Genomic DNA, 11,188 nt, shown 5'->3' with positions numbered 1-11,188 from the left:
TATTGTACTTTTAAGTTCATAGTCTATGTTGGTGACAATTTGATGACTGAACAATTAAAATAAAATAAAATAAAATAAAATAAATAAATAAATAAACTAATAAATAAATAAATAAATTGATAAAAAACAAAACAAAAATATACATAAAGATAGTAATTGTTTCAGCTTCTTGCTCAGATTTAGTGACAAAATTTGGCTTTTCCTTTTCTAATAATATTGCATTTTGGACTATGTTCTTACAGCTGCCATGCAACTGAATTATTTAATAGCTTGTGCTTGAAAGTTTATCAAAACTCTCAAGCAGACTAATATACAAAGAAAAAAGATCATGTAATAGAAACAAAATTGCACCATCTCAATCAAATAAAATAAATGATACATTTTTTTTATTTACTACCAGTAGATGGTTTTTTATGCATTAAGTTAAAATTACCTCTGCTGCTAAGATATCCTGATCATATTTATAGATCTTATTTATAGTTGGGTTTTTTGTCTGTTATTGGTATTTTTTTATTTTTTTATTTTTTTATTTTCAAAAACAGAACCAGAATTCCTCCCTTGTGGACCTTTTTCTTGGATGCATACACATTTAGGTTTACATTAAATTCAAATTTAAAATACCATCAGAGCATGTTCATGCACAGATAAGTTATATGTAGTGTCTCTGGAAACACACTTGTTTGAAATACAAGTTACATAAGAATCGCCCCAAACTCAGGGTAGTAATTGGAGCTGTGCCTACTCTAAACTATGACCTCACAAACACAAACTGGGGTAAATATTTATATTAGATATCATTATATAAGAGTTATATCTGAGTGTCTGCCTCACCACTGACCCGATGTTTTGGGAATGACATCAGTCCCTCTAAACTCTTTGCTCTTGCATGCTTGATCTTGTTGTATTGACGTACTGCAGCAGCTTGATTCACTCGACATGAGGTCATTCCATATGGTCCTCCTTCTGCCGAGTGTTTACCTGCATCAAGCGACACATCACCGGAACTAAGGGGAAATCTGCCTTCAGAATAAAAGCACGTCCGTGGTAAACATGGTTCAACTTACTTTAATGTGTTGTATCTCTATATTAAAGGCAGAGTTGGCAATCTAGCAAGATTGAATGTAGCATCTCGTCAGGGATCCTCCTAGCCCCTCCTCCCCCTCCCCTCACAGCTAACTTAATTTTTACTTATTTCAAATTTTTCCAAAAATGGCAACCCTGTATTTCTTATTTTACTAATTTAGAAGTTCTACCTGACTGAATGTGTGCCTGTTGTTCTTTTTTAAAAAAAAAATCGAAATATGACCAATTGTATTTGTGTCGGTCAGGATGAGTCTATTGTTTGTTTACTACAGTGAACTCTGTAATTTTGATTTAATGTAACTGTTTTCAATATATATATATATATATATATATATATATATATATATATATATATATATATATATATATATATATATATATATATATATATATAATTATATATATATATATATATGTGTGTGTGTGTGTGTGTGTGTGTGTGTGTGTGTATGTATGTATTTGGTATGTGTATACGTTCATGCTTACATATACATTCTTGTAAAGAAAAAAAGAAGTAATTCGTATTCCTTTAAATTGAGATGTTGGACTGTATTATCTTTTCAATAAAAATATTTTGGAAAAAAAATGTTTTTCACTCGTTCAGTTTATTTTTTCTTGATTATTTTTTTCCCATTTTTATATGTTCAAAAACAAAGCAATATCTGTGTGTTTATTTGTCTATTTGTCTGCCTATTGTGAAAAAAAATCATTTGAAACATTTTTTAAAATGAGAAAAATGATGAAAAGGCGTTAAGTTTTTTTTTATTTTGAAGAAAACCGGAAGTTGTAATTTTCTCGATGTGTGGCTTGATGTGCTCAGTCTGAATTCACACTCAACAACTGTGAAGAGGAATGCAGCACTCGTAGCCACTTCTACTGTGAGTATAGTTTATAACTACATACTAACACTTTGTTTTACATTTATTTATAGTTTTTAAGTGTGGTTTGTCTTTAAATGAAGTAATTTTCATCACAAACAGGGGGAGCCGGTTTGTACAGTATGTTAACGTTAGCCTCTTAACAGCTAGGCTAACCGTCCTCCGTCTCCGGTTATCTGTTATTTTTTTCTCGAAACGCTTAAATCTCAAAGGTTCCCTTTGTTTTTCGGTTACTGGCGTTACTTTTCTGTCTGTGGTGATAACCTTTGTACTCAAGTTGTTATGGGTAGTTAAATTCCTCTCGTAGAAAAACGTCCTTCTGCCTGTTTGTGTCATTTACAGCACAATACAGCAGTTGTAAAGCTAACATTGTGTTTTGAGCTACATTTATGTGGTTTTATATAAGAAAATACGCGTAGTATGACAGTTTTCGATGGGGAAAAGTAGTGTGTAGTGTGTCTGAGTCTCAGACCCTTTAATTGAGTCAGATAGCTGGTGTGGAGCAGGAGATGATGTCAGTAGGACTGGTATGCAGAGGTCTGACATCAGCCTCAAAGTGTCTGAAACACTGGAGCTGTGCTGAGTCGAGCCAAATAAGGAGGGAAGAGCTCAGGTACTCAGAGCTGGAAGTACTAACCAGTGATTTTATCACAGACTAGAGAAACCAGGCTGTGTTTTCTTCTCTCTAACCTGTGTTTAGTGAGTTCATCTTTTCCTCTTTCTTCTTTTCACTGCAGTGAATCACAAGGTGTTAATCCCATCATCATCATTCTGGTCAGCGCACCATGGCTGGCTTCAGGCAAGAGGATGTGGAGCTGTATTATGAGATGGGAGAGGAGCTGGGCAGGTATGTTACGCAGATTACCTGCTTCTTTTAGCTCTGAGAAAAATACCTCGGGTATTAATGCATCTGTTTGATACACAAGCTTCGGATTATGCTGAAAACAGACAGTGTTTACCACCTAAATCCAAACATGTGTCCTTGATCACCAAGTTGTTGTAACAGCTGTAAATACAAGTAAATGCATCCAAAACACAGCTTTTATACTCGGCTAATTTCTTGTTCCTCGTAAGTGAACATAAATTTGTGCATGGCCACCTGGAAGTGTACAAAGCATGACAGACAAATTTAGTTTGTTTGCAAGATCCCACAAAGCTGCTGTGTTTCAGTCTGAGACAAAATGTTTGTTTTTCTGTGCCTGGCTGCTTTAGTCTCTTGTGAGTATCAACAACTCTGAGCGTCACATGTGTTGAAATCCTGTTAAGTTGCTTGTGATGCTGAATGTGACGTGCAGTCCGTCTTAAATATTAGCTATGAAGGTGAAAACACTCAGTTATGTGGCAGTGACATGTTACCATCTGTCTTGTGACACTGAGCCTCACTGTTTATTGGACGCAGATGAAACTTTCTTCACTGGAGCTGTTGGTTTCTGCAGTAATGCAGCAAAAGTGTGACGTCACTGACTTTCAATGTGCCTTTCTACCTCTGCTGTGGTGGAGGAGAGGACACTGTGTTTGTGTGTGTGTGTGTGTGTGTGTGTGTGTGTGTGTGTGTGTGTGTGTGTGTGTGTGTGTGTGTGTGTGTTAGTGTGCAGGAGACTGTGTTGTATGAAACGTTCTCTGTTAACATGCTTTCAGTCTTATTGATTAAATCAGTTCTGTGTTTATTTCCTGTAGAGACTTTCTCATGTTGTAAACCCACTGTTTCAACACGCTTTATCCTTTTTCAAGTTCATTTCAAAGAACCATTTCCAGTCCAACGTTAAATCTAATCCATTACTCAATACTCAGTGTTTCAGCACCGGGGAGTAAAGATCCCCCATCGACAACAAACTCGAGGGAAGGAGGGTCACTGCCAGAAACCTCTTTTAACTGAGTGATTTATTGCTGTAATTAGAGTCCTTTGAGTTTTCTTAAACAGTCGGAAAACATTCAGCACAGTCTTTCTTTTGATTATAAACCTTTTCAAGTAGTAGTGGTAACGTTTCCTATTGTATTTTTTACCCAGAACTACTTATTTTTACAAAGAATGCAGACACTTTTGTAGAACTGTGTACAAAAAAAGGACAGTAAGTTCTGGGAGAAAAAGTAGATCAGAGTGTCTCTTACGTTGTGTAAAGATGTTTTTGGTAGGGATGGGTGAGTACTGGTACCAGCCTTATTTCATGGTATCGATACTCGTGAATGCTGCCGATACCAGCAGCCAATACTCAAGGCAGAAGAATCTTACGTCGAGGAAGTCCTCCTCACCAGTAGTTGGTGCTGCACTGCTGTGGTCTAACACCATGGCAAATATGCATCAGGTCCTGTTCAGACAACGTGGGGGTTGGTACCTTTCTCATTTGAAACAATAAGGTACCGATGCCCGGTACCTGGCAATCGATACAGTCACTCAACGGTACCAATTTCAGGTACTTTTTTGTGTTTATGTGGTAAAAAATTCTATTTAACAAATGTATTCTTCAATATGTAACCTTGAGATGCTATGTTCATGTCCAGCATGGAAAATCACCTTCTCTTCCACTCCTTCATAGTCACATGGATGCATTTAGGTACCTAAACATATTACCTTTTGGTTTTATGTGAATCGGTACCTGGTACTTTTGACAAAATTTGGTCGGTAGACTCGGTACCTATAAAAGTAACTAATTCAGTACCCATCCCTACTTCAGATTATTTATAAGTCACTAAAACTCTGAGAGTTTTTTCGTTTTATTTTGGACTTAATGGCAGAGTGATTTTACTGTGTTCAAATTAATCTGTCACTATGAATTAAAACCTTATGGATCCAAAGTACTAGTGGTAGCAGTACTCGGTATCGGAGAGTACTTAATAGGAAGTACTCATACTGGTATCGGTCTAAAAAAGGGGTATCGAACATCCCAAGTTTCTAGGATTAATAACAAAGAAGCTGAATGTTAGCTGTTTTGTTTTATTTAGTTTGAGAGAGGTGATTCTTAAATTCATTAAACCCTTGAAAAAAAGAAATCTGAGCATAAAATCAAATTCTAGCTGAAGCAAAAAGCAAAATAAGGGCCATAATCTTACAAAAGGAGAAAACTAAATGTTTAGCGGGGTTCAAACCAAATAAAGTTTAGAATCTAAAGAGTTATCTGTAAACTTATTTTAGATTATAACTCCTGGGGTGATCTAAAGTTTCTCTCCTGTCAGTCCCTTATAATTGTCTCTCCAGTTTTTTTTCTGACCTGCTGGTTTTAAAGACTTAAAGTTATGAAAAGAAACAGTCTGCCAGTGTTTTTTACCTGTTTGTAACACTAACCGCTTTCTAATCGTGTATCCTCTCTTCAATCAGATGGCTTACTGCCCATAAGGTTCTCTCTTACTTAGCGGACTGATCCTTTTATCAGGACTGATCCCTTTTCAAGTCTGATCCTTTCATCTTGTTATCCAGTTTGTTTATTCATCATCTTGTTTTTCATCAGAGTGAGAGATCTCATTTCATACGTCAGATCTTTGTGTAAATGTTGTCAGTATGTTTCTGTGTTCACGTGTTATCTTTGAGCTGCTTCAAACCAAACCAATCCTCCTGAGTGGGATTAAGAGAGTTCAAACCACTGAAGCGACATAAGACTGAGCGAAAACGCTCAAAGACAAGCAGGTTGATGTTTTCTTCTTCCCTTTCTGCAGTGGACAGTTCGCCATCGTCCGTAAGTGTAAGGAGAAGAGCTCAGGAGTCGAGTACGCAGCAAAGTTCATCAAGAAGCGGCGACTCTCCTCCAGTCGACGTGGGGTCAGCCGGGAGGAGATCGAGCGTGAGGTCAACATCCTGCGGGAGATCCAGCACAGCAACATCATCACGCTGCACGACATCTTCGAAAACAAGACGGACGTGATCCTGATCCTGGAGCTGGTGTCTGGAGGGGAGCTGTTTGACTTCCTGGCTGAGAAGGAGTCTCTGACGGAGGAGGAGGCCACGCAGTTTCTCAAACAGATCCTGGACGGCGTTCATTATCTTCACTCCAAACGCATCGCTCACTTTGACCTCAAGGTGAGCTGTCTGAAGCTTGAAAAGGAAGTAGATTGTGTTAAGTGTTGGTCTCTTCTTCTTCTTCTTCTTCTTCTTTATCCTTGTTATTTGTTGCATCACTCTGTTTTCTCACCACACGTCATCACTCCCCCTCTCAGCCCGAGAACATCATGCTGCTGGACAAGAACGTCCCGAACCCCAGAATCAAGCTCATTGACTTTGGGATTGCTCATCAGATTAAAGCTGGAAATGAGTTCAAGAACATCTTTGGGACTCCAGAGTTTGTCGGTGAGTAAAAAAGAAAAAAAAATGTTCCACTGCGAGCTGGAGCTGGCGGCTGAGTGAAACCCTGTAAGTGGATGTTACAGATCTCTCCACATCTGCTCTGAGTTAAAGCCTTCATTCCTCTGTGTGTTTACAGCGCCAGAAATAGTCAACTATGAGCCGCTTGGACTGGAAGCAGACATGTGGTAAGGCTTCAGCTATTTTCAATTGTTTATTTGTTTATTTTACCAGACTGAAGCTGTTTTGATTCACGTTTGATTTCTTTCTTTTCTCTGCAGGAGTATCGGGGTGATCACATACATCCTGTGAGTATCACAAACAGAGATCTTTTTTACATTTTATATACATACAGGACACAAACAAAACCAAGAGAGGCAAAATCCAAATCCAAAGCCAGGGCAAGCAAAACAGAAAGTATGATGAAAATGAATAAATAAATTAGTTAGTCAGTTAATTAATTAAAGAAAAGTTAATACATTAATAATCCTTCTCCTTTCATTTACACTCAGAGTTCATACATGTCACAAAAGGTAGAGGTCAGAACATCTCCCTTGTTTTTTAGGATACACGCCTGTTGTTCCAGACATGTTTTGTCCAAAGTTTGTTTGAACTATAGACTGTAAAAAAAAATGGATGTCGTCTTGCTCGCCACAAAAACTGCTCCCCCTGGTGGCTGGCTGCAGTATAAGTAAAAAAAATCCATCTCCCCAGTCATTCCAGATGGGCTGTGGTCAAACTTTAAAAAATTAATACACCTCATAGAAATGTTTCTCACGTCTGATTGTTGTGATGATTTGAAGATATTATTTGGCTGTCTTGTATTCAAGTCCTCTTTTTTTCTGAAAAGTTTTGTTTTCATTAGTCATAAGAGGTTAGAAATGAGGCTTTATGTAACATTTAACGATGATTGACAGCTGCCGTTCTTGTGTATTTTTTTTGAGGATTATAAAATATGTTGGAAGGTAGAGCCAAGAAGTGATTAGACTCGATAAAGGAAAAAAAAAAACATTATTTTTGTCCATTGCTCCTTAAGCAATATAATTGCACTGCACAATTCATCTTACAAGTCGTATTTGAGGCTCTTTTGTGATGACATCCTAAAATATATAATTATATGTAATAAGATATATATATCATTGTTCATTATGACAGAATTTTTATGACCCTGTCCGCCGAAATTACAGATAATTGAAATATCCAGCACGTCTGATCAAAACATCTCAGATTCAGTGACTGACACCTTAGCGACAGAGGACTTCTCATTGTGTCATGAGTTAAATAAAACCTGTTTGTGTTCACGCAGGCTGAGCGGGGCTTCACCTTTCCTGGGTGAGACCAAACAGGAGACTCTGACCAACATCTCCGCGGTCAACTACGACTTCGACGAAGAGTATTTCAGCAACACCAGCGAGCTTGCCAAGGACTTCATACGCCGTCTGCTGGTTAAGGATCCAAAGTACGCACTCTGTTCCCCTCTCTTTTTTTAATCACACTTAAACAATGTTTAAAATGTTAAGTGATGGGTTGTTTTTGTGTTTTGTAGGAAGAGGATGACAATTGACGACAGTCTTGAACATCCCTGGATTAAGGTGAGTGTTTTTATGGAGCATTTTTATCCTGTGATGTTGTTTTACACTTAAAATCACACCTCTGAGGAGCCGTTTGTGTTTAGAAACTTGTGTTTAATCCTCTAAAAGTGCTGAGAAAGGAATCTGGAGTTCATTATGCATCACAGCTCAAAGTGCTTCAGCTTGTAAAAAGCGCAGGCAGCACTTTGCTCGAGTGTTGGCCTCTTTCCATCAGCTGCTTGTGGAGGATCAGCTTCAATGAGATTTAGATGTATTACTTTAACAAAAACAAAGGAAAGTCTTGGAGTTTTAAATGTTACTTTGGGTTTGTAAACATCCTCATTTCCCTTTTTCTTCTTTCCTCTTCAGGTGATCAAGAGGCGAAATGTCCGTCAAGAAGAGAGAGACCATAAGACCGAGCGCCGCCGCCTGAAGACCACCCGTCTGAAGGAGTACACCATCAAGTCCCACTCCAGCATGCCGCCCAACAACACTTACGTCAACTTCGAGCGCTTCTCCCAGGTCCTGGAGGAGATCACCGCAGCAGAGGAAGGCCTGAAAGACCTGGAACGCAACCAGCGCTCCTGCCGGGAGGATGTCGCTGCTCTGCTCTCCATCTACGAGGAGAAGGAGGGCTGGTACAAGGAGGAGAACCAGAGCATCTCCAGCGACTTGAGCCACATCCGCCAGGAGCTGCTGCGCACTCAGACGCAGCGCAAGAGGAGCCAGGAGGAGACCCGGCTCACCATGCAGGCGGCGAACATCCTCAAGCGCAAGTTCGGGCGTCTGGAGAACCGCTACGAGGCGCTGGCGGAGCAGGTGGCGTCCGAGGTGCGCTGGGTGGAGGAGCTGGTGAAGTCTATAACGGTGGAGAAGGATGCGCTGGGCTCAGGGGGGATGCTGTAGACAGAGGAGCAGTGACTCTTTCATCCTTAAGTCTCCTCCTGCCCGTCTCCTCCGCTCCTCCGTGGAGTCTGAGACGGTCAGCCGTCATCATGAGCTCTGCTGCTGCTGCTGCCGTCCACAAACCCTCCACTCTGTTTATGTAACGCTTTAGAGAACCAGCAAGACGCTCAGAGGTATCATGTTGAACCATTTCCTCCTGTAAAGGATCATTCCTGTGTTTTATACTTTTATTTATGATCTCATGTACTGTTTTTTTCCTCTTAAGTGTCATAACTTACTCCTTTATTTGTAACTCCGTTGGTCTTTTTGCAGCTGTCAGAATTGCAGGTGAATTCAATTATTTTCTGTATTGATAGGTTACTTTGTGATTTCCTGTTGAAGCCATAACTGTGTGCTCATTTTCTCTTGCCTCAGGTTATCAGACAGCTGTGTGAGGAGTCAGAGAGTTCAGGTTTAGTGAAGAAAGAAAAGAGAATCAGACTTGACAGTTTCCTGATCGGCTGAACTTCAGAGCTGCGACATAAAGCTGGTTCACCAGGATCTGAATGTATAAACTCATCTTTGCAGTGCCTGTAAACTGATCAACCATATTGCCTCTGCGAGCAATCATCAGTCATCGAGTTAATGACATTTCTATCACATTGATATCGCTAAATGTCTTAAATGCAACGATTTTTGCACAGTAGCCTTGTAAACCAAATAGTGTGCATGGAAAAACTCTCTGTAACCGTAACTCTGCGTGTTTTCACCCTGACCGGTCGTCCCTGCACACGTACAAACATTCCATCAGCCCGTTTCACATCCGGGCGACACATTCCCCATGTACAGCGTAGAAAGTGTATGATATAGCCAGCTGTATTTTTCACTAGAGAGATGTACTCATTTGCACTTAAATGATTGTAGCAATGTTCCAAAATATATATTTTAGCCCGTCTCTTAGGTGTAACAAAGAGCTGTAAAATGTTTGGACGAGTTTCAAATAAACAAAGTTATCAATGTTACAAACTTTGACTTGTGTTGTTCTTCCTAAAGCTTCATTCTTCACATCGCTAAGTGCTCCCAAACATTCCTTGTATTATCAGCACAGACTGATGAAATCAAACCTCAGAGATACCCCAGGTGTCGCTTGATACTAGATGATCAGTGGTCAAAGGTCTGCTCATCAGCAAACTCAGCTTCTGATCAAGGAAGATGTTCTCCATTAGGGGGCGATGTGGGGGAAATATGTCAGGATGGTTATATGGCAGAATCAGGATCAGATTTATTGGTCTGTTGGTGCAAATAGTTAAAAAGAAAAAAAATGGTATGAGTAAAATAATATTAAGAATTTAAAAAAAGTGTTTGAATGTAAAAAATGAATAAGATTTGTTTAATATTTGTACAAAATAACTGTTAAAGTGGGGGCTGTGCATGCAAATCAACAATTGTACATAATGAATAAATGACAAGTGTCTCTTGGGGGTCTTGCTGATGAGACCGGGTGCAGACAAGCGGCAACCTCTGGTGTAAAAAATATGAGACGATGCGGAAATGCTGAAATCTGCGGTTTCTCAGGTGTCCGCTTGAGTCTGGCTCTGGAAGAACCAGAAGTCACAAACACACCAAGCCCAAAAAAAAAAAGCTGTTTTCACAGAAGACATTACTCTATTTACAGCCTGGTTCAAAAAACGTCCCCTGTCTGAATCACTTATTTCACTATCGCCACACACACTGTTCGGGGATTAATTTTTTTCTAACTCAGTACTTCAGAGGATTTCAAGATTGCAAGCTCACCCAATCAGAGGCACAACTCAGGGTCACATGACTGACATGCACACTATAGCTGTACTTGACGCCCTTGCCACTTCCAATATGGTCACGACAGCCGATCTGCTTCAAAAGTCAGTTCCAGAAACAGACGAGTGAGGTCAGGGAGACTACCTTCAATAATTATATAATCTGTGAGTGCAGATTGGAAGAAACTTTTTGTGGCATTGGTTTTGTTCCTGATGGACTGTAGCCTCCTGGGTCAACCACAATCCTCCTTGTTTGTCTCAGGGTTCTGGAGAGGTACAAGTCACCTTCTTTGTTTAGCGAATGATACGCAGGATCAGGACCTGGACTTTAACAGGATTCTTTTTCATATTCAGACTATTTTGACCTGCAAATAACATTTTTAGACCCAAATATTTCTTATCCTGCATTCAGAACTATTTCTTTGCACTATTTTTGGTCTTATCTGCTCCATTTCATAACTTTAATCTGGTCTTCTGTCCTCTAATGTGTTTTTTGAACCCTCACATTTTCACACCATGATAAAAACATTCATTTAAAGACGTCAGCTGTTACGTTGAGTGTCTGCAGAATGTACAGAGCTTTAGGTTTATACAGCAGAGTATGCACAGCCCAGATGTAATTTGGTGAGATGTTATTTGATAAACTTAAGTTTGGTTTGTGACCTTGACAGAAAATATAAATGTTCACATAATTTACAACATGAT

General features: G+C 39.3%; 1 protein-coding gene across 2 annotated transcripts; it reads left to right on the top strand.

Moving 5' to 3' along the window:
* The first annotated feature begins 1,870 nt into the window (after positions 1–1,870).
* dapk3 (death-associated protein kinase 3) lies at positions 1,871–9,275 on the top strand. Of its 2 annotated transcripts, none has more exons than XM_074689431.1 (9): positions 1,871–1,961; positions 2,699–2,808; positions 5,610–5,970; positions 6,108–6,237; positions 6,371–6,419; positions 6,513–6,539; positions 7,538–7,690; positions 7,778–7,823; positions 8,172–9,275. In XM_074689431.1, exons 2-9 carry the CDS (start codon positions 2,747–2,749, stop codon positions 8,706–8,708), a joined length of 1,365 nt encoding a protein of 454 aa, XP_074545532.1. In that variant the 5' UTR covers positions 1,871–1,961; positions 2,699–2,746; the 3' UTR covers positions 8,709–9,275. The 2 variants fall into 2 exon arrangements, with proteins under 2 accessions (XP_074545532.1, XP_074545533.1); XM_074689432.1 differs by lacking the exon at positions 1,871–1,961 and adding an exon at positions 2,467–2,574.
* Positions 9,276–11,188: the final 1,913 nt, after the last annotated feature.

This window comes from Halichoeres trimaculatus, unplaced genomic scaffold (assembly GCF_033239565.1).
Source record: "Halichoeres trimaculatus isolate MK-OKI-2021-1 unplaced genomic scaffold, fHalTri1.1 fHalTri1_scaffold_15, whole genome shotgun sequence".
NCBI classification, from domain to species: domain Eukaryota; kingdom Metazoa; phylum Chordata; class Actinopteri; order Labriformes; family Labridae; genus Halichoeres; species Halichoeres trimaculatus.
Note: the sequence above shows the minus strand (reverse complement) of the source record. Positions and strands in the feature narration are given on the sequence as shown.